The 27,287-nt window shown below is 36.9% G+C and overlaps 1 protein-coding gene across 2 annotated transcripts; it reads left to right on the forward strand.

The window, feature by feature from the left end:
* TMEM64 (transmembrane protein 64) lies at positions 1–27,039 on the forward strand (the record flags this gene model as incomplete). Of its 2 annotated transcripts, XM_082675149.1 has the most annotated exons (3): positions 1–807; positions 18,148–18,303; positions 24,483–27,039. In XM_082675149.1, the coding sequence occupies 3 exons, from the start codon at positions 1–3 to the stop codon at positions 24,672–24,674; spliced, it is 1,155 nt and encodes a 384-aa protein (XP_082531275.1). In that variant the 3' UTR covers positions 24,675–27,039. The 2 variants fall into 2 exon arrangements, with proteins under 2 accessions (XP_082531275.1, XP_082531276.1); XM_082675150.1 differs by lacking the exon at positions 18,148–18,303.
* Positions 27,040–27,287: the final 248 nt, after the last annotated feature.

The following is a 27,287-nucleotide window of genomic DNA, read 5'->3' on the forward strand; positions in this document are numbered from 1 at the left end:
ATGTGGAGCCCCAGCGGGAGCTTGCTTCAGACTCTGCCACGACTTCTGCAGCACGACACCCTTCCGGGCCACGCAGAACTGCCGCCCCGCTGGGCCCTGCCGCGGGCGGCGGGCGGGGACGACTCGGCGGACCGCCTTCCCCGCGGGGGCGGGGCGAGCGCGGCGGAGGCGGCGGCGGCAGCGGCCTCTGGAGCCTTGCTCGGAGCTTATCTGGGGCACCACGGTCAGCCTGCGGCCTCTGAGCTGCCGGCGCCGGGCGCGGCCTTGGCGGGCAGCCCCGGGAGCGGCGGCGGCGGCGGCGGCGGCGTGGTGGTCGGCGTGGCCGAGGTGAGAAACTGGCGCTGCTGCTGCCTCGGCAGCACCTGTTGGTGCCGGAGCCTGGTGCTGGTCTGCGTGTTGGCCGCGGTGTGCTTCGCTTCCCTGGCCCTGGTCCGCCGCTACCTGCAGCACCTCCTGCTCTGGGTGGAGAGCCTTGACTCGCTGCTGGGGGTCCTGCTCTTCGTGGTGGGCTTCATCGTGGTCTCGTTCCCCTGCGGCTGGGGGTACATCGTGCTCAACGTGGCCGCCGGCTACCTGTACGGCTTCGTGCTGGGCATGGGACTAATGGTGGTGGGCGTCCTCATCGGCACCTTTATCGCCCATGTGGTCTGCAAGCGGCTGCTCACCGCCTGGGTGACCGCCAGGATCCAAAGCAGCGAGAAGCTGAGCGCTGTTATTCGCGTCGTGGAGGGAGGAAGTGGCCTGAAAGTGGTGGCACTGGCCAGACTGACCCCCATACCTTTTGGGCTTCAGAATGCAGTGTTCTCGGTAAGTGGTGTCCCGCTGGTCCATCTCTCTCCAAGTCTGTTTTTGAGCGATCTTGTGACAGCCCTGGGAGGACGCTCCAACAGATAAATGCCAGCAGAGAAGTGACATTAACAACAGGAATTAAAATTACTTTCCGTCGTACCCTGAGAAATCTCAAACAAGGCAAATCTAAGTCCGGCACTCAATAGGAGATTTGGTAGAGAAAGAGCTACTCCTTTTTTGGCGTATGAGTTTGATTAAAAATGAAGAGCCCTAGAGAGGGTGGGAGGGAGGCTCAAGAGGGAGGGAATATGGGGATATACGTATACATATAGCTGATTCACTTTGTTGTACAGCAGAAACTAACACAACATTGTAAAGCAATTATACTCCAATAAAGATATAAAAAGAAATGAAGAGCCCTTTTAACTATGAGGGGAGATGAGTGGAAATATCCATTTTAAACATTTGTCATCTGATTTCTGTAGCAGCTTTGGCAACAGTCAGGGGGTAAAGACTTCACATGCCTAGCTTTCTCTCTAACCTGCGTAAATGCATCCAGTGTTTTGACTCAAGTTTTTAACAACATGGGGCTAAAGGAAGTGTTTGGGTAAACAGTGTAGAGGGTAGTTACAGACTCCATATTTTGGAGTTTCCTAAAATTTTTAATAGGCTTTTTTTTTCATCAAGTAATGTGCTTTTACAGTGTAATGGGGGGGAAGCCTCCTTTTTATCTTATTTTGGAGGAACTTCATTTTGAAATCACTAGGTAGTAGGATAAAACAAAATAGGACAGATAACCTTTCTCCCAGTGAGAATATATTTGTCTTTTTACACACCTCCTGTACTCTTTTTGCCTTGTATTCATATGTTCTGCTTATTCAGTTTAGGTATTTCTAGTTAATGTACATCACATTGTAACTGACTGAGGAAGAGAAACACTGCGAAGTGAGGAAACCATCCCATTGGAAGAAAGGAATCCAGTATTTACAAACTTAGTGTCTTTGGAACAAATTATTAACACTATCTGCCCTTGCTTTCCACTTTTCTAAGGTGAAGGGGTTGAAGTGGTTACTGAGTTCCTCAAATTCAATGATTCTAAAGTTCAAAGAGTTCATATAGAGATTCCCAGGAACTCAACTCTTCAGCTAGACCTAAAGAAAACTGTGTGAAGAAAGAAATTTAGCACTCAAATCCATAGGAATCAATGTATTTTATGTTATTCTGACACATTCTTTTGTCTCAAAAATAAATTGGTAGTCTCTAGAAACTTTCTCATTTGTTTTATGTTAAGAATAATTCTAACCAACCTACCTCTCTGTGATGAAGTTAAGATTTTTCTCTTTTTTCTTCTTTTCTTTTTAAATGCCTTTTGCAAATCTCATGTTGATTCTAACCAACAGCAGTAATGACTGTAGATTGAAGCTTGGGGAGGCATGGATATAGATAAGGAGTTTTCTGTACAGATACAGTTTGGTGTTTACAGGCAGTTTGGTATGTTCGCTTCCTTAAACTTTTACCTTTACACAACCTCCTATAAACATGAACTTTGACCCAACCTTGGATAATAATAGGTCAAGTATCCTAAGACTTTGAAAGAGAGTGGGAACTAAGGAACCTGAATAGTTTCATACCTTTAGTTTGCTTCCTCTCTAGTATAATTTCCGTGTGCATTTTCTTGTCCACCTACATGTGCCTACTATCCTAGGCTCTTTCCCACATATTATTTCTAATCTAAACTAACCCTGCAGAAGGTGATTATACATATTTTATAGACTATTGTCTAATAGTCTGGAACACAGGGCTGGTGCTCTGGAATTCTACTGTCCCCATAGAATCTGTTGACCTTGGTCAAGTTACTTATCCTCTCTGTGGTTCATTTTCTTATTTGCAAAATGGGGAAAGTAACGGTACCTACTTCATAGGATTATTGAGACAATTAATAAAATAAATACTGCTACTGACCTTGGATTAACAAACACTCACATGTTGGCTTTTGTCACCATTACTGTTGTTATTACCCAGGGTCACCTAGGTAGAGTCAAACTTTGCACTATGGTTTGAAGATAGGGTCTCAACCCATAACTCTGTTTCTTCATTGTATATTTAATACCTAGTATAGTCCCGGGTATATAATGTGGACTCTATATATTTCTTAATTAAAAATAAGTTAGGTTTTTTTAAAAGTAATCTCTTAAACATATTAAACATGTGATTAAGAAGTTATACTTCGTACTTGGAAATAATTTAAGGTAATTATGTAATTGAAACCAAACTTGACAAGGGGCAATTCTCAGTTGGCCTTGTGGGGTCAAGAGAAAAGAAGGAAAAAAAGAAAACTGGCCTCTTAAAATAGGTATTATTGGTACAGTTTTACTGAGGAAGAAATGGAGGCTCAAGCATGCAGGAACTTGTTCAGGATCACCGACCTACCAAGTGGTGGAGCTGAGTTATAAACCCCAGACCAGCTGAAAAAGTGCATGGTACTGTGTGTAATTCTCACTCTTGGCCATAAGCAGGGGGTTTGTGGAGCCATTGGATATAGTCTATTATATCTTGTTCATTTCTATTATTGACTGTCTGCTTAGTAGCTCTTTCAACCAAAACTGTTTACTGAATTCACCCAGGGTATGTGAGTGAAAAGAAAGCTTAGTTTAGGCTGATTTTTGTTTTAGCCTGACTTTCCCTTCTGCCTTCTAGAACTTCATTCTGCCTCTAACCTCTCTGCCATCCTACCCCTCAGGCTACCCACAGCTGCCCCCTTTCCAGGCATATTTCTTTTGTTTTTTTCTTCCCTACTTATCTTTTTTTTTTTTTTTTTTTTTTGCGGTACGTGGGCCTCTCACTGCTGCGGCCTCCCCTGCCGCGGGGCATAGGCTCCAGACGCGCAGGCCCAGCGGCCATGGCCCACGGGCCCAGCCGCTCCGCGGCATGTGGGATCCTGCCGGACCGGGGCACGAACCCGCGTCGCCCGCATCGGCAGGCGGACTCCCAACCACTGCGCCACCAGGGAAGCCCCCTACCTATCTTTTAAATTATCCCATTTCCCCGCTATTTCAGTTAAAACTCATCTTCAGTGTCCACGATTGATTGATCTTTAATCAATGCCCATGATTAAAGAAATTTATCTGGGCCTACTTCAAAGAGGAAGTGAAGTATAGTGGTCATGAGGGGCACAGGCTTTGGAAATAGACAGTCCTTGATTAGTCTGTGCTGAGTTATGAGGCTTAAATAAGCTAATGCAGTGAAGGCATTGAGTATTTGCCTGGCACATACTCAATTCTCAAAAATTATTAGCAATTATTATTCTTAGTGGTTTTTATATTTTAGAGGCAGGAGCTGATTGTAAAAGGTGAATGTATAGAAGAAGGAAAGGTGCTCTCCCTTGCTTCCTATCTATTCTTTATTTCTTTCCTTCTCCCATGTGTGCTAGAAAGGGATAAGCAAACTGACACTCACTTTTGAAAAGCTTGAAATGGAAAATAAGTACATAACACTTCATTGTATCAATTCTTAGATTATAAGAAATATAATTTCCAAAGGACATATTTAAATTTTTTCCACTTTTAAAAATGCACTCATTGTTTCTGTTGGGAAATAGTTAACCCCTCTCCCCCGACCAGTGTTTTTGATGTAGTCTTGTATCCGTAGGTATTATTGTACATTAAGACAGATTTCTAGACGTGCAGTCTGTGTGTGTTTCTAGATACTGTTCTTATCTGGGCACGTATCTAGGATGACTGTTTCTTACTGCTTCAGTCAGGATAGGCTAAGTTATGCTACAGTAACAACCCCCAAACCTCAGTGGATTAAAAAGCAAAGGTTTGTTAAAAATGCAGCTTGAATTATTGTTTATGATGAAAAGGAGATAAATTTAATTTATATTTTGAATTCAGCTTTTATGATTTGGGGGACTATAATATATGCTTCCAGCATTTATAATACAATTAAAAAAATTTTTTTGATTAAATAGACACTATATTGCATATGATGCCATATTTTTCCCATGACTTCTCATAAATATATGTTCTTTAAGTATAAAAAAGAAAAAAATCAAAGGTTTGTTTACTTACTTGACACAGATCCAGGTTCAACTTGGTTTGGGGAAGGGGTGGGGAGTCTCTGCTTTATGTCGTTTTTACTTTGGGATCCAGGATGACAGAGCCACCATTTTTCACTTGGTTTATGTGACATGGTGAATTGCGCACTGGTTTTTAAAGCTTTCACCTGGAAGTAATCTCACTTTTTACTGGCCTGAACAAGTTACATGGCCACAGCTAACTTCAAAGGGTTAGTGTGTGTGCCAGGAAGGAGAGAGAACTGAAGTGTTTGGTAGCAGTCTTCATGACTCTGGCACTTGACTTATGGATTCTGCCTCCCAGGCCCTTCAGTTCAGTCCACTGCCACTACCCTGGTTCAGGCATCTCAGGCTCCCATCTGGTCTCCTTGCTTCTTAAACAAGGTTTTCTAATTTTTTCTCTCTCCAGAAAGATCTTTCTAGAATGCATATCCAATCTTGATACTCCCTGCAGGGAAACTCTCAAGTGGGTTTTCTTTTCCCCTCAGGATAAATTCCCAGTGCTCATCTTACCTCTATAGCCTCTCTCTTATCATTCCACAATTACTAAGTGCCCTTTGATGTGTTAACTATTTCATCCTCATTCTAAGAGGTAGACATGATTATTTCTGATTCAGACATAGCAAATCTTGTCTGTAGCCTCAGAATTTCCTTTTTGTTGATAAAGTTGAAAACTGTAAACATTCATAAGAATAACATCCCATGCTGTATTGAGTAAGCATTAAAGCATTCTTGTAAGGTTTCCTATAAGATGCCCCCTTGGAGACATCTGAACTTCTACAGTTTAAAGTTACCACCTGTGAAATGTCAACTTTAATCCAAATATATTACACGATAATTGGTTGTTATGGGTAACAGTATTCATATTGGTGCTTGCAGCTTCCAAAGGGGTTTGATTTTGTTGTTGCTGTTGTTCCATAGGAGATCCTAAAAATCATTCTCTGTTTTCACTTCGGTTATAGAAAAACTTCTCAAACAATTCCACATGGGAAATTTTCTTTCCATCATGGTTAAATCTTTGAAACCTCAAATAAAAACATAAAACATAGTATGGAAGCTCCTCTTTTTCATATGTTGTATACCACTTTACAGTATGCAGAGCAAGTTTACATACATGATATTCTTTAATCATCACAACACTCCTCTGAGGAGTTATTAGTGACTTATAGGCAGTTATATAGAGGACAAAATATCACACACTTGAAATTAGATTTAGTTCTAACATTTACTCTGACGTCTTGAGCTACTCTTTTGAGCCATACTTTCTGTTGTAAAATGTGTTTACTAATACCTGCTACAAAGCTGTGGTAAAATATATAGCTTGCTCATTACTTACTATTTCTTTCTGTCTATCCTCTGCGTTCCAGAAAAAGGACATTGATACTCAAAGTTTTTTTGGTTTGTTTGTAATTTAACCATTATTTATATTGTACTTAATAACTGCCAGGCACTGTTCTTCTAACATGTACACATTACTTATTTAAGACTCATATAAACCCTAATCCTCATCTTAAGCTAAGGTAGTTGAGGCAGAGTGATGAAATAACTATCCCAGAAACATACAGTTAGTAAATTGTAGAGTCATGAACTTACCTAAATTCTATTGTTGATCTGAGCAGAGCTGGGTTGCTCAGAGATCTCCTTATTCTATTGATAGTTGCAGAGCACTTGCCCTAGGGCCTCCCATGTGTCAGGCACTGGGCAAGGTTCTACACAGTTGAATTAGACATCATCCCAGGAAAATGATTTGAAAAAATATCAGAAGAATAATGTTTTGTGCATGTGAGAATTACATGAAATTGGAATTTTAACATCCGTAAATAGTGTTATTGGAATACAGCCATGCTCATTCATGTATGTACAATTTGTGGCTCTTTTTAAGATAAAACAGCAGAGTTAAGTAGTTGTGACAAAGACCCTATGGCCTGCAAAACCTAAGATATTTCCTACCTGGCACTTTGCAGAAAAAGTTTGCCTTAGAGCTACAGCAGTCACAGCCACCAGGCCTGAGCCCCTGCAACTGTAGGAGGAGGCCGTTAAGCTCTCATATATATATTTTTACCTTTGTATTTAGCAAAACCCTTTTTATAAAAAAGACCATATGTGGATAAAAAGAAAAAAAAAAGAAAGAAAAGAAAAGCAATGAGTAAATTTAAAAGTGCAAGGCCTGACCCATCATCCTGGCTCACTTCTCAGTGGAACCACTTTAAAGAATTTTATGTTACCTAACTGTTAGTTACTTTGACTATTTTTATTAGCCCACAATAGGTTAGAAGCAGCAACAGAAAAGTTCTTTGTTTGTTTTGGGAGGGGCAGGGAGCTGTGAAACTGGTGTACTGACTAAAATAATGACAGCAAAATAAGATTAAAGACAAAGTTGAAGCAAATGTAACTGTAGTGTATTTTCCTAGAGTTTGCCTTGAGTAATCAAGAAAAAGATACATTACTTCTAGTAATTTAGTTCACAATCGAACTGAAATTTATTATAATTAAATAAAAGTATTTTATTAGCTAGTGACTGAAAGACCAGACAAATGGTAAAATCTTAGCCTCATGGACTCTTTGGGGACCTTAGGTTCTGTCTCAGCTCCTGTGTGACTTTGGTGAAGTCATTTAATGATCTGGCCTCCAGTTTTTGTTATTTGTAAAATGAGAGAGGTTAGACCAGGTCTCAGAGTTTGCTCTTAAAAAGACAAATGTTCTGAGTAACTAGCATTACTTTTTATTTAACAGTTTGGTGATAGTATGTTTTATAAAAATGTTTTCTCATCTTCTAACATTCTGATTCTGTGTTACAGATATAATCATTCATTCATACACAGATGATGGGTCATGATACTTGTCACTGTACCAGTATATCTAATGATTATTTCTTCTTACTATTAAAGGATACTGATTCATTGCCAGTGGTACAGTTCAGGTGGAATAGAAGGACAGAGGCACAGTCTGTGTTTTGAAGGAGCTTGGAGTCATCAAGTCTTAAAGGTTGAGACATGATGACCACGTTGAAAAATGTCATGCCACCTTAGCCCACATCCTTAGACCTCACAGTACCACTGAGTATAGCTGGCTATTGCTTCCTCAAAACTGTGTTCTCCTGTTTGTGCCTCTTCAGTTATCTCACCAGCTTCTGTGGTTTTCATGTATCATATATGGGGTTAGAATTCACAAATCTGTATCTCTAGCGTGTTGTATCACAGTAATGAATACAGTATATCTTATTACCCCTTCCTAGATAAAAAAAAATTTCTTTAGAGACAGAGAGTCTTATTAAAACTTATTTTAACAGTATTTGCTTTTTCTATGAAATAAGTATTCATTGTAAAAACTTTGAAAAGTATAGTAAGTACAAAGAAGAAAAATCAGTAACATTTCAGTGTTTGTTTTTCTAGTCTTTGCGTTTGTTAATGCATGTGTTTTCATTATATAACATTGTGGGTGAATGTTATAAATGATTTTTGTAACTTTTTACTGAATGTAATGAACATTTTGGTCATTAAGTATACTACAAAATGACTTAAAATGACCACACAGTCAGCTGTGGTTTTCTATCTTTGTATCTTTATCCTTGCTTAGACCTGGGCCTTACGTGTAGAAGGCATTTGATAAATTTTTGTTGAATGAGTAGAAGTAATAAACCTATCGTTTGTCATAACTCTATAAAGAAGATCTTTTTAACTTATGTTCCAGAAATTATATGCAGTAAGATATATATATATTTCCCCCCCCCCGGGGAGGAGGTTCAATGTGTGTATTAATCAGATTCTCAAATGGATCACTGACCCCTAAAATATTTAGGAACCTTTAAAAGCAGTTCCTAATTTAGGGATAGTAAACTAATGAAAAAATCTGTATATATGAAGATGGTTTCTGCATTGTAGACAGATTTATTGTCCTATCTCTGTCAGTAGAAGCCTCTACACTGATGCTCTCTCTACCTGTTATTGTGGGGTCTCTCAGAGCCCTTGCCTTGTTGGGTTTTTTTTTTCCGGTAGCAAGACTTTTCTCAGTACATTGAGGGTTGCTGCCTGAACAGAGGGTCTTAACCTTGATAACAGGTTGACCTCAGAGGTTACTGGAAATGCTTTTAGTGTTCATTCAGTATTCACTCAACAAGTAACTGATAGGTACTACTCTGTGCCCACTGCTGTTCTAGATGCTAGAGATACAATAGCAATGAATAAAGCCATCCCAGATCCTTCAGGGTGCTTGCAGTCTAGTGGAGAAAACATTCTGGATATATCAAGGCTAATATTTTGCTGATAATGAATTAATTTCCATTTAATACATTATTTCTCTGAGGGGAAGGGGGAAAGCATGTTTAGTTTCTGAACAGCCAATTACAAGTGGACTTTGCCTCCTAGCCTGTTTATAAACTGGCAACTATTATAAGTCTCCACATTTATAAACAAAACAATTTTAATGTTGGTACAGTCTACATCCAATCAACATATATTTAGTATCTGATATATAGTAGGCATCATACTAAAGACTAGAGACACAATGAGGACCAAGACAGATGGGTCCCTTCCTTTACAAACTTATAGTCGGAGGAAGGGGTAAAGGGCAAACAGATGGTGAAACCTTCCGTTACTCTCTAGTGTGAAGGGACTTGGCAAGTAATAGTGTCTGTCAGAGAACTTGAGAGCAGTTCTTAATGCAGACTTGGGACCTTGGGATAGGTGTCCTAGAGAAATTGATGACTGAGTAGTGAAAGATAGTTTGGGACTTTGCCCAAATAAAAGGAGTGGGAGGAAGGGTCTAAGTGTTCTTGCCAGAAGGAACAATGTATAAAGGCCCAAAAAGAAGAGAGCAAGGAATGTTCTAAGAACAAGAGAATTTTGATGTGTCTGGAACATAGTGTGATATGAAGCATGAGACATTCAGAGGCCAGGTCATGAAGCAGTTTGCATGTTGAAGAACCTGACCTTCATTCTGATGGCAGTAGGAAGGAGTTTAAGCAGGATCGGATTTGCATTTTTAAAAGATTTCTGCAAAATTTAGCATAGATTGTGAGTGGAGGGTAGGTCTAGAGTATCAAGACTAGAGAGGGGGAGACTGAATAGGAATAGGCACAGACAATGGGTAGATTTCTAACATATGTAAAAGGTAGAATCCATAAGAAAGGGTAGATGATTGGATGTGAGAATGAGGGAAGAATGAGTGGTGTGACTGACTTCTGAAGTGTTTAGCTAGGGCAACTGAGATTGGGAACCCTGAAAGAGGTATTTTGGGGAGGGAAGGGAATGGGCAGTTAATGTTTTTCCTTTAACCAGTTTTTAAAATTTCATATTTCTGGAAATGAAAACTACTTGCCATTTGTTGACTATTTCTCCCTCTCTGTTTCTGAAATATTGATAGTAAGTATCAATATTTAGGATATATATTATAAAATATATAATTTATCAATAATATTTAGATGAAAAGAGCAAATGTAGTCATTTTAACTTCTTTTGACCATTCCTTAAAAATTATTATAGGGATTCATGATTTTTTTCTGTATAATATTACTAAATATATATTTTAATTGGAATTTACTTTAATAGTAACTTTGTCAATAAGCAGCATTGCTTTTATATAAACTAAGAAACACACCTATACAGGAAGGTGTAATTTGCCAAAACTAATAGAGATTCACAAAGCTATGGATAAAATTTGAGTTCTTCCATACACAGATCACCTTTATATTCTTCACTCGATCTGTGTCAAGATATTCTTTGTAAAAATGATAAAGTTTCTTAGTGTGTTAAATTAAAGCCCGTAAAGCCATTGTGTAAACAGCCATAAATAGAGAAAGCAGAGGGGCTGGAGGCAGGATTGCCAGGGGAGCTGTGCTTTGTGCCGTGCCTGAAAGGACAGCAGGCCTCAGGTTCAGTGAGCATCTGAGTGATCCATCTAAAGACAGAGTTCTCTTATTGTCAGCTTCAAAAATATGTGTTCAGAGAAGAATCAGCTCTTGCTATTCAGAATTAAGTGTTTGTTTCTCTTTTTTTTCCTTCAGATGGGCACGTCTTTGTTTTCAGGATCTATCTGGTATATGGTAAAGTAATATTCTACAGTAACCCCTACTGACCCAGACAAGTGAGTTACATCTCCAAGTAAATCACAGTACCTCTGAGAATAAGAATGTGTATACTTTCATGGTGCTTCTAGAGTTTTAAAAGCATGGGAAGATGGCTATCAGGTAGCATTCACCATCCCTGGAACACTCACTGGAGTATTTCTGATCACAGAATCTAACCAGCAGGATAACACTGACATCCTAGGCTGAGATTTCTAGGAGTCTTTGGAGTAGGAAAACAGTCCTGAGCCAAGATCCCAGGGTACTGTAGTCAGGAATTCCAGTGGGAATACTCTAGGCTCACATTTAATGTCTTTTTGGAAAGTAGGACAAGGAGTCATGTTTTGTTTTGTTTTGTTTTAAAATCTTTATTGGAGTAAAATTGCTTTACAAAGGTGTGTTAGTTTCTGCTTTACAACAAAGTGAATCAGTTATACATATACCTATGTTCCCATATCTCTTCCCTCTTCCATCTCCCTCCCTCCCGCCCTCCCTATCCCACCCCTCCAGGCGGTCACAAAGCACCAAGCTGATATCCCTGTGCTATGTGGCTGCTTCCCACTAGCTATCCACCCTATGTTTGGTAGTGTATATATGTCCATGCCACTCTCTCACTTCATCACAGTTTACCCTTCCCCCTCCCCATATCCTCAAGACCATGCTCTAGTAGGTCTGTGTCTTTATTCCCGTCCTACCCCTAGGCTCTTCATGACATTTTTTTTCTTAGATTCCATATATATGTGTTAGCATACGGTATTTGTTTTTCTCCTTCTGATTTACTTCACTCTGTATGACAGACTCCAGGTCCATCCACCTCACTACAAATAACTCAATTTTGTTTCTTTTTATGGCTGAGTAATATTCCATTGTATATATGTGCCACATCTTCTTTATCCATTCATCTGTTGATGGACACTTAGGTTGCTTCCATGTCCTGGCTATTGTAAATACAGCTGCAATGAACATTGTGGTACATGATTCTTTTTGAATTATGGTTTTCTCAGGGTATATGCCCAGTAGTGGGATTGCTGGGTCATATGGTAGTTCTATTTGTAGTTTTTTAAGGAAACTCCATACTGTTCTCCATAGTGGCTGTATCAATTTACATTCCCACCAACAGTGCAAGAGGGTTCCCTTTTCTCCACACCCTCTCCAGCATTTATTGTTTCTAGATTTTTTGATGATGGCCATTCTGACCGGTGTGAGATGATATCTCATTGTAGTTTTTTTGTTTTTTTGTTGTTTTTTTTTTGCAGTACACGGGCCTCTCACTCTTGTGGCCTCTCCTGCTGCGGAGCACAGGCTCCGGACGCGCGGGCTCAGCGGCCATGGCTCATGGGCCTAGCCGCTCCGCGGCATGTGGGATCTTCCCAGAGCAGGGCACGAACCCGTGTCCCCTGCATCGGCAGGCGGACTCTCAACCACTGCGCCACCAGGGAAGCCCTCATTGTAGTTTTGATTTGCATTTCTCTAATGATTAATGATGTTGAGCATTCTTTCATGTGTTTGTTGGCAATCTGTATATCTTCTTTGGAGAAATGTCTATTTAGATCTTCTGCCCATTTTTGGATTGGGAGACATGTTTTTTTAAAAGTCGGTGGGTAAAGGCTTACCAGGGAAAGAAGGTTGGATGGGTCTCTTTGTGGGAACAGGTATTCTAAATTAGCTTTGTTTGTCAAAGACTGAAACTAGGTGCAGATTCTGAATAGGATCATGGCTTATAGGAAATGCCATATTAGAATAATTTAGAAACTGTTTATCTTTAATACACTTAGTAATAGTTGAAAAACTGTATGTGTGTGTATTATTGTTTTGTTCTATTGGTTAAATTATTTGACACGCCAGCAAAACAGTTTACAATGATTACCTGAAATTAGTTTCTTTGCTTTATTTAGCTATGCAGCTTTTCAGAAAAGAACCGTATTTAAATAATAACACTTGCTTTTTCTGTAGGATGAGGTTCGGTCATGAAACGTTTGATAAACTTTGATTTATGCTTTGGACAAGGGTCTTGTTAAAGAGTTAAGTGGCAGGGTTGTTTCAGATTTATGATATCTGTTCTTAAAATAGCCGTTTGGATATTATTGACGTCATCCATGAATGTCAATTATGTGTTCTCTTTGGAGAAACTTCATTACATTTAAAGATTATGAACTGAAGCTTTGCATTCTGATATTTTGGAACTTAAATATTTATTTTAAAAATAACTTCCCTAACATATAATGTTATTATTAACTGCAGTGTAATAATTTTTATGATTCATTTTTGTCATATTTACTTATTTTATATATTTGACATGTTTAATTCTAAAGCAAGTTTTCCATTCCTGTAAGTGCTCCAGACTGATAGAGGAACCTTCCTAATACTTAGCCCCATTCATGTCATTCATGTCATTAGACTCCCCAGAGCTTTTCTACTGAGTACAAACTCATTCGCCTTTCACCCAAGGCCCATAACAAGTATCACCCCAAATACTTGCCCTGTCTTTATTTTACAGGATTCCCTTGCCCTATAAATAATCCAAACTGTACTGCTAACTTTACTAATACATCCTGTATGTTCCCTACCACATTGTCCTTATTCATTCTCTTCTTGGAACACCTTAACTTCCTCATCCCACCTATCTTTGCCTGCCAAACCCATATTAGCTTGTGGAGTTCATTTCAAATTCCTCTTATTCCACAATATTGCGCTTTGGCCCCCCCCCACTCCTACAGAGATTTTAATCCCTGTTTACTCTTTAATACTTTCTGTGTAGTTCTTCTCAAGGCTCCCTTTCTGCCTGTTTCTGAAGTAGTGTGTGTACTTGTCAGTGTGTAAATTCTTCAAGGTAAAAGTTGTGTCGTACTGCCTCTCTTGCAGGCACCTACCAGAGCATCTTGCATGGAGCAGTCTTTGAGTCAGTAATTGTTTAGGTGAATCTTTAACAAGCAGTCACTGCAGTAATTCTTTCTAAACCAGCAGTGGTGTATCTCCAATTAATCATCTATGAGTAGAGATAAATGTATCTTTATTGAAAACATGATTTACATTATTATTAGGTTAGATTGTAGTTATAGAGTAACCTGTAGCTGATTAAAATACCAGACTCTAAAAATTAATGAAAGTGAAATTTAATAAAATAGCCACTAGCTTTCTTATATAACAGTAATACCCAGTTAAGGATGTGGAAAAGTTATTCTCAAAATTAATGGCAGTAGCAACAACAACTATAACACAGAATGCTTAGAAATAAACTAATAAGAAATAACTGATACATGTGAATAAAACCACCAAACTTTAGTAAGAAATGTGGAGGATTTTTAAGTAATTATAAAAACATTTCTTGATAAGAGGACTGAATATTCTGGAGATTGCATCTCTGTCCAGATTAATTTATAAATTTACCTTAATCCTAGTTTAATATTTACTAATTTTTTTGAGTGACAGAGTGATCCTAAAATGTATCTGTAAAAATGAATAGGTAAGAAGGTTATACAAATTTTAGAAAGAAGAGTAATAGGGGTTTGAAGGATGGGAAATTCCTTATGAGATATTAAATTGATAGTCTTTACAATAATTTGATTTCAACACAAGGTTTAAGATATCAGTGGACAGTATTAGAGTCCCAAATAGAGCCCTTTATATACAGTAACTTCATTTATAATAAAGTAAACATCATAAGTTGCTGGAGAAGTTATTGATTATTCAATAAATAATGCTAGGAAAATTGGCTACTGGGGAAAGGGAGGAATAAGGAATCCTCACCTTTAATTCAAATAAATTGCAGAAGGAATAAGTGGTAAATATTAAAAGGAAAATATAATAAAAGAAATATAGGAAGAAATTAACAATGGGTTCTGAAAAGACATTCTTAAGCTAAAAGCAATGGAAAATCAGAGGAAACAATTAATAATATATATAAATAATATATGTATAAATTTAGAAACATTTGAATGTCAAAACATAAAATTAAAGAGACACTTTAAAGGAAAATATTTACCACATATAATGGACAAAAAGTTGCCCTTACTATAAAAAGAATAAATATCATGAATAAATAAGAAAACACTTAACATTTCAATAAAAATGAGCAAATGTGAACAAATAAAGCCATAAAGATGTGCAAATGTATATTTAAAACTAATGTAAATATAAATTAAAATAGTACAGATTAAACAATGATCAAACATTATTTTTACCCCTATCAAATAAGAAAGATTGAAATTTAAAACTTAAAGTTGGTAAGAGTATGATGAAATGGACACACCTATACATTACTTACCGATAGGTATGTAAAACTGTGAACCTTCTGGGAAAACAGTTTTTACTGTTTGATCCAGTAATTCCATTCCGAATGATCTTTCCTAAAATAATGGAGTTGCATATTAGTCATTTCTTGCTGTGTAACAATCACTCCAAAACTGAATGGCTTAATAAACATTTATTATCTCACAGTTTCTGTGGGTCGGGAATTCCTGTACAGCATAGCTAGGTGCCTCTAATTCAGGTTCTCTCTCAGTACTACAATCAAGATGTTGACCAGAAAAAAAAAAAAAAAAAAGATGTTGACCAGAGGTGCAGCCATCTTATGGCTCCACTGGGGGAGAATCTGCTACCAGGCTTACTCTGGTGGCTGTTGGCAGGTCTCAGGTATTTGCTAGCTGTTGGCTGAAGGCATCAGTTCCTTGGTACAGCAAGGACCTCTCCATAGAGCTGCTTACAACATGGTAACTTACCTTCTTGAGGGAGAGATGGAAGTCCTGTTTTTTTTGTAACCCAATCTTGGAACTAACATCTCATCCTTATGCTGTGCAGTCTGTTTGCTAGAAGAAAGCACTAGGTCCAGCCCACACTCTAGGGGAGAGGATCACACAAGGGCATGAATACTATGAGATGGATTTATTGGGGATATTTTAGACACTGTTCTCCCACAGAGGTTAATGTAGAAAGGTTTTCATATAGGTTTAAAAAATTTATAATAGCAAAAAAAAATACGTAATCACATATACACAAAGAAGTAACTAAGGAAACAATTTTAGATGTTCTACAGCAAAAGAATGGTTAAATTGTGCTACATCCACGCAGTGTTATTGGGTTGGCCAAAAAGTTCCTTTGGCTTTTAAGTAACAATAAAGTATACATTTTTCATTTTCACTGAGAACTTTGTTGACCAATGCATTCACTGTTTTGTTCCACTACCTTCTGCCATTTTCAGGCAACTTCATAATTCCATCTTTCCAAAACTTTTTTTGAGCAAAGAACTGTTCCAGGTGCCTTTTACATCCTTCCAGGAAATTGAACTTTTTTCCATTAAGAGGAAAAAAAAAAAATATATATATATATATATATATATATATATATATATATATATATATATATATATATATATATTTTTTTTTTTTTTTTTTTTTTTTTGTGGTACGCGGGCGTCTCACTGTTGTGGCCTCTCCCGTTGCGGAGCACAGGCTCCAGACGCGCAGGCTCAGCGGCCATGGCTCACAGGCTCAGCAGCTCCGCGGCATGTGGGATCTTCCCGGACCGGGGCACGAACCCGCGTCCCCTGCATCGGCAGGCGGACTCTCAACCACTGCGCCACCAGGGAAACCCTATTAAGAGAATTTTTTAAAGACATAAATAAATGGAAATCTGAAGGTACAGTGTCTGGTAAATATGGTGGATGAATCAGCACTTCCCAGCCAAGCTGTAACAGTTTTTGCCTGGTCATCAAAGAAACATGCAGTCTTGCATTATCCTGATGGAAGATTATGCGTTTTCTGTTGACCAATTCCGGACGCTTTTCATCGAGAGCTGCTTTCAGTTGGTCTACTTGGGAGCAGTACTCGTTGGAATTAATCGTTTGGTTTTCCAGAAGGAGCTCATAACAGAGGACTCCCTTCCAATCCCACCATATGCACAGCATGACCTTCTTTGGATGAAGACCAGCCTTTGGTGTGGTTTCGCTTGCTTCACGATCGCTTCCATTCCATATTATTGTACAGTATCCACTTTTCATTGCCCATCACAATTTGTTTTAAAAGCAGAATGTTTTTGTTACGTTTAAGTAGAGAATCGCATGCGAAAATACCATCAAGAAGGGTTCCCCCCACCCCCCCCCACCCCCGCCCCGCTTAACTTACAAGGAACCTAAACATCAATGCGATTAACATAACCAAACTGGTGCAAATGATTTTCAATGCTTGATTTGGATATTTTGAGTATGCTGGCTATCTCCCATGTGGTTTAACGTTGATTGTTCTCAATTAATGTCTCGATTTGATCACTATCAACTTACCTGGTCTACCTGACAGTGGAGCATCGTTCAGCAAGAAATCTCCAGCGCGGAACTTTACAAACCACTGTTCGGTCATAGCACCTTCTCCATAAACTGCATAAATCTTTTTTTGCGTTTCAGCTGCGTTTTTACCTTTCCTGAAATAATAAAGCATAATATGCAGAAAATCTTGCTTTTTTTCTTCCATCTTTAATATTAAAATGGCTACACAAAAATTCAGTTTTGATAAGTTATTGTTTAAATGCACACCGATATGACAGCTGTCACAATACAATCTAACAAAATTGTTTCGAATGAAGTTAAAGACACCTAAGTGCTACTAGAGCCATCTTATGGAAAAAAACTGAATGAACCTTTTCGCCAACCCAATAGTGTAATTGTATAATAATAATAATTTCTACCTTTTTGAGTGTCAGTCATGTGCTAGCATTTGTTAAGATATTTACAAATATTTCTCATCCTAACAACAACCATGTAAGGTCGTGGTTATTATCCTCATTTTACAAATGAAAAAACTGATATTCAAAGACTCCGCCCTTAAATGTCATTCTAGAGTTACCTGGCTTCAAAGCCCAGTGACCACATTGCCATTTAAGTATGCTTATGAAGAATATTTAAATGACATGAGGAAGACTTAAAAAACTGTTTTTACAGAGTGATCTGTGTGTGCACATTTTATTTACGTGTAAGGAAAAAACAATAGTCACAAATGTTAGCTTTCAATGGCAGAATAATAGAATATTAAAATTTTTCTTTAAACTTTTATTTCATCTTTTACATTCTGTATGTATTCCCTTTATAATCATTTTTAAAAACCAGAATGCTTTGAAAAGTAGTTCAGCTTCCTCTACTCCAAGGGAAAACTGCTAGCAAGACTTGTACCACAGTTTTATGTAAAGTTGAAATTTTATGTTGTAATGAATCATTCCATTTAATCTGCTCTTCTAGATTACTGATCTCTCCTTACCCAACTATCTGATGGCATCTTCGGTTGGACTGCTTCCTACCCAGCTCCTGAATTCTTATTTGGGTACCACCCTGAGGACCATGGAAGATGTCATTGCAGAACAAAGTGTTAGTGGATATTTTGTTTTTTGTTTACAGGTGAGTTTAAGGCCAAGGCTTGTCTTTTTTTGTTTCCTTTTTGTATGACATTACTGATTCAAATCTAAGAAATTTCACTGAAAATAATTTAAGAAGATTTTTTCCTTTTTACACCTTTTCTTGTTCTTTCAGTACTACTTCATATTTTGACAACACTTACATTTTTAATTGTGTGGATATATGGAAATATATAGAACTGAATTGACACATATTGAAAATTCTCTTAAACACAAAAAAAAGGAATGACAAAAATAGGTTTCTTTTTGCAGTGATTATTTTCAAAGTCATGACTAAATCAAATACTGTTTTGAGTTTGTATGAAGTGTTAATACTACATTTCTAAAGATAATGAGATTTGGTGGGGTTGGGTTTTTATCTTAGTTACTTTACCTTCAAATTTTGAAGGTATTGAACTCTTCTATTTGTATTTTTTAGATTATTATACTGGCAATGTAAATTTATTTCTAGTACAATTTGATGTGAACAAAAATTTTTTAGAAAGTATTGCTTTATAAAAAGTATAGAAGTATTCCATTATAAGTTCAAATAATATTTGTATAATAAATTATTACTACCATGCAGATTATAGCATAGTTTGGGGTACATACAATTCAATATAAGAGGTTAATAAAAGAGGAAAATCCTGCTATGTAGGCAGACTTATTCAGTGCCTTAAATTATATGCAGGAAGAGTTAAAAATTCATTTGCTTGTGATACATTTCATTCCTGAGATTTACCAAAATATAAAATCACCATAATTTTTGATGATTTAGTAAGATGATGATGATCACTAACATTTATTGAATGCTTTATATGCCATATATTTAAGCTCATTTAATGCCTTCCAAAACCTTAGTAGGCATATAATTTTATTATCTATTATCTCGAGCCAATTGTACATTCAGTGATGTCACACTGGTAGCTTGAAATTGGTCATGACGGGGGTATCTACAGTTATGGAAAATGGCAAGTGCTCTAAGTCAAGCTTCCCACCTCTGATCCTTAAGAGCTAGTTTACTAGCACACCATTGGATAATAATTTGTCTAATGTCTGAGCTGCAAGGGGTAGGATCAGGATTTGAACAAAGGCAGTTGGTTCTAGAGACCACACTTATAACCAACGGTCTACTGAGCAGATAATACTAGTGAGATAGCTGACTTAACTTACTGGTCCCTTGACTTGTAAGTTTTAATTTATACTGTTATTGAATATATGGTGTCACATTGCAATTTACTGTTAGTGGTATTCTCAATTTATTGAGGTACTATATTGTATTAAAAATACTACGATAAATAAAGCCAGAGTTAATTTTCTTTGTGCTTATGCAGTACAAGTTTAGTAAACAAAGTAAGCCCAGGAATATTTACATTAAACTATAAATAAAGCTTGTCAGTGAAAGGGCTTGCTTTAACAAAAATTTTGTAATAGTTTTGATATTCAGGAAGTCAGTTTTTATTTTTCTTTACTATTTTTTCTTCAGAGCTACATTTTTTTAAGATAACCTGCTATAGGTTTAGAGTTTTTGTTACAGTTGGTTTATTTTTATTAATGTAGCATGCCAATCACATACTAAACTTTCTATGTGTTACATAGTATCTATGTTAATAATTTATGTTTATAATCATCCCAAGGTACTCTAAGATTCTGATGTACACTACATTCTCAGATTGATTTTTTTAGTATATTTAAGCATATTTTATGTTTTTCAAGTTTCCTGAAAACAATTTGAAACATCTTTTTTTCTTGACATTGTAATTAGAATTCCTCATTATTAGTAGTTTTCAGAAGATATTCACTATTTGATACTTTATATTTCTATGCATCTTAGTAAATCACTCAACTATAATCAATGGAATTGTAATAGAACAAACTAGTTCATGCATTTGTCAGTGGTGCTTCTTAAAATATAGGATGTTCTTTTTTCTAAGCGATTTCTTACCCCTTTGCTTGAATTGGCAAATTATTTAAGCTTAGGATACAAAACAGGGGGAAAAAGGTAAATGTTTCTTAGCCCAGACATTTACAAAAAACAACCACCACAACAACAAAAAACTGAAGGCATGTTTATGCCTTGATTGGATATATTGATGATGTTACTTGTAATTTGTTTCAGGGAGGATTTAATTTAGCTTACAAACGATATACAGGAGAATAAAAAGAGAAGACAAAGAAGTCATCTTGAAGGAGAAAATTAGCATAGGAAAAAAGGATGAAGCATAGGTTAAAGTTAGCAGAGTAAATAACATGAGGTTCCTCATATTCACTAGAAATGAGCCACAAATTTGCCTCCCACTGTAGCCACCTAAATAGAGTCCACAGTGTCTGTAAAATCAAAGAAATACCAAACAGATGTTCAGAGGAAGGCACAAGTATTTACTGTACTGAAATCCAACTTAGATTCCATGGTTTGTCAGTTCAGTTAATCTTTTCCATATATTTTTGTGTGTACTCATCAGCCAAAACCCCAATCCTGGATTAATGCAAGTTTTGATCTGCTTTAGCACCTGCTCTTTTGGGGAAGTCATACAACCAAGCAAGTTGGTGATATTTAATTCATGGTTGCAAACCTTCAGCTGGTTTCTCAACACTGCCCTATATTCTGTTTCCTTTGTCTTCCCATTCCCCTATTTTCCTCAATGACTATTTCAAACTTATCCTCACCCTCCTCACAGTTTTTTCCTCCTCTCCTGGCTTCCTTCTTCATTCTCAACAGATTACCTCTCTTGCTTAACAGAAAAATCAAAAGTCTTCAAATGGGAAACCGCTCAATTTCCAACTAAGAAATGTACTAACCCTCTTATGTTCTGCTCATACTCTCGGCTTGCTTTTCAGTTAACAGCGGAAGAAATCACTTTCTGTAGGCTTTCCCCTTTAAAACTTGTCTTTCTACTTGGGTTTGATTCTTTTGTTTTTTTGTTTTTCTTTTTGTTCTTTTTTTTTTTTTTTTTGATTCATTTTAATAGGGAAACTTTTAAAAAAGTTTTTTGTGTTTTTGTTTTGTTTACTTCACTGGGCTGTTGGGAAGAGTCAGTACACATTGCCAGGCCCTGGGCTCCAGAAAGGCATCTGGGGGGAAAATCCATGTAAAGATGTAGCCCATTCACCCTTGCTGGGAACCCAAAAGACTTTTTCAGTGGTTCTAAACTTATTTTCTGTGGCCTCACCAAATTCTTCCCTCAAGCTTTCATCACTAATCTTCTCTAAATCAGATACACTTTCCAGTTCTCATCTTAACAACCTAAGATTCTGTTGACTATGCCTTTTAAAAACACCTTCTTCTCTTAGCTTCTTTGATAACACTCACCTGATCTTTTTTGCTGTTTGCCTGGCTCATTTATCAGCACCTCCTTCTCTTTTCACCCCTAACTTGGTCTTCCTCAAGATTCTAGCCAGAGCTTTTTAGTCTCACTCTGAAAACTTTTCTTCTTGGTAAATCAAGTTACTGTGGTTGCTGCTATTATGTTTATTGCAAGGACTCCCTAATACACATCTTCAGCTGAGCCTTCTTTCCATACCTTTAGACCCATTCACTGAATTGCTTTGGATATCTAATAGGCACCTCAAATTCAGCATGTCCTAAGCAGAACTTAGCATCTCATCCACACCCTCCCCCAATTAGTTAACATTTTTTTCATCTCTTTACATTGTATCACCATCCACATAGTATCAAACTTAGGGTGTTCAATAAGTATGTCTTGTGTTTTTAAGAGAGCTCATATGTTAGAGAACAAAGACAAGATTTAAAGGCCTACATTTAAAATAACTAATTTGGGGCTTCTCTGGTGGCACAGTGGTTGGGAGTCCGCCTGTCGATACAGGGGGCAGGGGTTCGTGCCCCAGTCCGGGAGGATCGGTACAATGAAATAACAATGTGGTATACAATGAAATAACTACTCAGCCATAAAAAAGAATGAAATAATGCCATTTGCAGCAACATGGATGGACCTAGAGATTATCATACTAAGTGAGGTAAGTCAGACAGAGAAAGACAAATATCGTGATATCACTCATATGTGGAATCTGATTTTTAAAAAAGATACAAATGAACTTATTTACAAAACAGAAACAGACTTACAGACATCCAAAACAAATGTATGGGGCTTCCCTGGTGGCGCAGTGGTTGAAAGTCCGCCTGCCGATGCAGGGGACGCGGGTTCGTGCCCCGGTCCGAGAGGATCCCACATGCCGTGGGGCGGCTGGGCCCGTGAGCCATGGCCGCTGAGCCTGCGTGTCCGGAGCCTGTGCTCCGCAGCGGGAGAGGCCACAACGGTGAGAGGCCTGCGTACCGCAAAAAAAAAAAAAAAAAAAAAAAAACTTATGGTTACAAAAGGGAAACTGGCAAGGGAGGGATAAATCAGGAGCTTGGGGTGAACATACGTACACTACTATATATAAGATAGATAACCAACAAGGACCTACTGTATAGCATAGGAAACTCTACTCAATATTCTGTGGTAGCCTATATGAGAAAAGACTCTAAAAAAGAATGAATGTACGTGTATTTGTAACTGAATCACTTTGCTATACATCTAAAACTAACACAACATTGTAAATCAACTATACTCCAATAAAATTAAAATATTTAAAAAAAGAAAATGTTTTAAATAAGGATGAATAAAATAAATATCTTTGTTTCCTATAACATAAAAAATAGAATAAAATAACTAATTTGATTAGACTTGTATTAAGTAATGGGTATTCGCTTCATGTACAGATTCCCTTGTGCAAGTTCCAGGTTCCCCCATCTACTCAACCTACCTTACTCCCAGTATCCTGCCCTTCCCCCTACCTCCTCAACGCTTGTATTTAGAATATTTCTCCCATAAAATTATAGGTAGGCTTAATTGAAACAGTGTTATATTTAAGGATCACTATGCTTAGAGCAGCCTTTGAAAGCTTGCTGGGACATTAAACAATATCTACTGAGAATATTTGCTCCGAACTCTAAAGAACTGCTTTAAAATGAACTTTGGAATAAATACCATTTAAAAGATGTAGACTGCTTAGACATTCATTGTGCTGAATTGTATGTAGAATGTTTAAGCACAGAGGGACCACAACTTTTGGACAGTGGGAGAAGCCCATGTGGTTTAAAGGGACTTACCTGAAATCACAGCACTAGTGAGTGGCTAAACCAAGACTAGAACCTGATTTTCAGTTTAAAGCTTTTTCTAGTTATCCCTTTGACTGGCGTTTTTCCCCTCACCGTGTTCCTTTGTTTTTGTTTTGAAAAGTATAGACAGTTTCGTGTTCACAATCTCTAGTTAATTTCTTTTGAAGCTTATTGGCATTTTATTTTTTTTAATTGTTTAAATTAATTTATTTATTTTGGGCTGTGTTGGGTCTTCATTACTGTGCGCGGGCTTTCTCTAGTTGTGGCAAGCAGGGTCTACTCTTCGTTACGGTGCGTGGGCTTCTCATATGGTGGCTTCTCTTGTTGTGGAGCACAGGCTCTAGGCGCACAGGCTTCAGTAGTTGTGGCACGTGGACTCAGTAGCTGTGGCTCGTGGGCTCTAGAGAACAGGCTCCGTAGTTGGGGCACACAGGCTTAGTTGCGCCATGGCAAATGGGATCTTCCTGGACCAGGGCTTGAACATGTGTCCCCTGCATTGGCAGGTGGATTCTTAACCACTGCGCCACCAGGGAAGTCCGGCATTTCATTTTTTAAAAGTGTTTCTTAATATTTTAAATTTTGGCTGCACCAGGTAGGTCATTTGCAAATGGTAGTGCTTCTCTCTAAGTGGGCTTAAAAATACCTATGGACATTTATAGTTCTGCACAGAAATAATACTACATTATTACATTAATAAAGTTTAGCCAGCTTTACCTCTATTGTAGAAATTTTTTTTATTCCTTGAAGGAAACTTTTTGGTACAAAGAGAGAAGCTTGACTTGTATCAAACAAACATCATTTAATATGGACTAAAAGGGATGTATAGTTGCCTTGTGTTAACCGGATACCATATAATGGTTACCCTGTAGATTTTGGCCCTCCACACCCGGCAGCCAAAGGAAGAATAAATGACAACTGTGTGTAAACTATTTAAAAATTTTACCTAACGGTATTTGACAAGCATCCTGTTTGTAACATTTCTAAGACAAATATTTATTGGATATATTTCTCCCCTTTTTCCATGTAAAATATTGTTAACTGTAATATTTTATTTTTATTCACAGATTATTATAAGTATAGGCCTCATGTTTTATGTAGTTCATCGAGCTCAAGTGGAATTGAATGCAGCTATTGTAGCTTGCGAAATGGAACTGAAAACCTCTCTGGTTAAAGGCAATCAACCAAATATCAGTGGCTCTTCATTCTGCAACAAGAGGACCCTAACATTTTCTGGAGGTGGAATCAATATTGTATGATCTAATGAAATGTATGATTGTCAGAGCCTAGTGTGTGGTCCAAGGTCTAGCAGTCCCCTCGCTAGTGGGCAGATGCAAGTTCTAATTGTATTACAGCACAAAAAAACAAAACAAAACAGAAACTGACTAGTTTTTAAATTGCACATTTTTTAAAAAGCAAGAATAATTTTCTGGATAAGTAAGTGTAAATGTAGATGCAATTTTGGCTGCAACTCTTTATCATTTATTATACCCATAATGGCCTATAGGTCTGCACTTTAGTTTTTCTTCATCGTTTTCTTTATGGGTACTTATGAATAGAGAAATAATCCAAATATTTTTTTGCTTAGTGTCTTTATTTATAAAGTCTATGAATAGTTGTAAGCATCTTTCCTACTTATAAAGATGAGTAAAAGTATGCAATTTTAAATGTATAATATTATTGGACATTCTTTGCTTTGGTAGTCTTTCCAGAAAGGATAAACGGTGTGTTTTTTTTTTTTTTTTTCTAATTGTTTTAGGTGGGACCACTTTGCTTTCCTTTTCCTTGCTAGTTAGAAAATAGACGTGAACTTTTGTTTGAATGTATTTTTGTAAGGATCAATTATACCGATACACACAAGCTTAAATCCTACATTGTGGGACTGAAGTGCTCTTAAGATACCTTTTTTAGTTTCACTGTGTAATATGCAAAGCAAAAGGGAAATTATTTAAATGGGTGGTGGCTCAAATTAGAACTTGAGTTCTAATTTCATTACATTGGTTTTACCCTCCTTAGGTCTTCCATCAAAGGGCTGTCCTATTGCAGTCTTACTAAAACATTTTATTAAAATAAACTTCTTTTTCTTTTTATATTCATAATTAGGCTTTGAAATAAAGATGTTATTCCTTTAAAGTGGTGGGCTTACCATCATTAAAGATGTCACTCAGGTGGCCTTGTTTGATCAAAACGCCTTTCTAAAACACTAAGCTTTAAAATCATGTTTATAATTCCATTGAAGTACATATATATTTTTCCCATAGTCTTCATCTTTAAAACTATAAGTAATGTTAACTTAATGCCCAGATTTGTATTATTTGCCATACTGTAGAGTAGGCTTATTTTGTTTGGTTTCTGGTACTTATTTTTCTCTAAGACTCAGGAATTCTGAAATGTGAAATTAAGTCTCGCAATTCTTTCTCCTGTAGAATGAATTGAGTGTATTTATTAATAGCACTTATGTGTATAGAATATAATGATTTGGCAATATGATTCATATGACATGTTATTCATTTATCACCTTATATTTTTTAAATAGCTTAATTGTGAACTTAATGATTCATTTTTTTTACAATGGAGATTATAGATATGAATGCAAATTTTCTAATAGGTATCTCTTTTTTAGCTATGAAGATGTCACCTTATCAGAGACCTCCCATATGCCTTTTCATTAGGGTAAAATCTTTGCCCTGATTTACTAAAGTGCAAAAGAATTATTTGTAAGCATATTATTTTAGTTTTATGCTAAAGATGCATTTGACCACTTTAATGTGTAAATTTTTTGCCCTGTTGCAGGTATAATTGTTTTCCTGTCCTTCATAATGCCTAAGTTTGCTCACCTTTGAGTAACAGTGAAGTTCATATGTACATACCAAGAAGAACTCAGTGCAAATTATCTTATAGGCACCTGGGTCTAGTCTATAGCATTCAATTGGCCTACAAATCCTTCCTTCTTTTATTGGTAGAAAAAATATATAGTATTGGAATATTATTATTCTTTTTTGAATCCTAATTACTTGTTTGGTTATCTTTAAAAATTATTTAGTTTAATTATCCCAATAAACAATATGTTTGATTTATTCTTTTCTGTCTAACTTGACAGTATTTCTCTTGTGCTTCTTGTTTGTGTTTAGTTTTTGGTAAAGAAATCAATAATTTAAGATCACTACTTTCATACACTTGTATTACACTTCATGTATTTTGAAGTGCATTTATTTAATTAGCATTTTGTAACTTGAATAATTTTGCCAAATGAATACCTTTTGGTAGTTCGTCATGAGTTCTTCCAACTGTTGCATTTTGCTTAGTACTTAAAATAAATATGTAAAGGTAAAAGAGAAGTAATTTTCTGTATTCTGCCAACATAATTTTATATAATAAAATCATCCATTTTTACTTAAAATAGTATGGATTTACTATTTCTAAAATACTAATCTAAAGCTGCAGTTTTCCTTTTGTTCATCATCTCTAGCCTCCACATAAACTATTTTCCCTTATAGCCATGCTATTTGATAGCTGGTTTTTTATATGAGCTGTCTATAAATTGTACAAAGCATTACCATGCCTTATTCACTCCATCTTTAACTCTGTATCCCAGATTTCTGGCAGCAACAAATTTCTACAGGATCCTTTTATGTTGCCCAAATATTACATCCAGTCGTAGAGTATATATTTATAAGAGAAAATGTTTTGGATTTCTCAGATCATTTAAGTGCAGTATAAAGTTGCTTTATGCATATTTTTAAAAGCACACAATATACCTTATCTCAAATCTGATGAAAGATATGTTCTATTTTTAATTCGTTGGGCCTTTTTCTTAGTTTTCCACATTTTCTGGGTTATTACTAATGATTTTGTTTACTCTTTGCCAAGTT

Source organism: Grampus griseus (assembly GCF_964374135.1).
Source record: "Grampus griseus genome assembly, chromosome: 17".
Classification (NCBI taxonomy): Eukaryota; Metazoa; Chordata; class Mammalia; order Artiodactyla; family Delphinidae; genus Grampus; species Grampus griseus.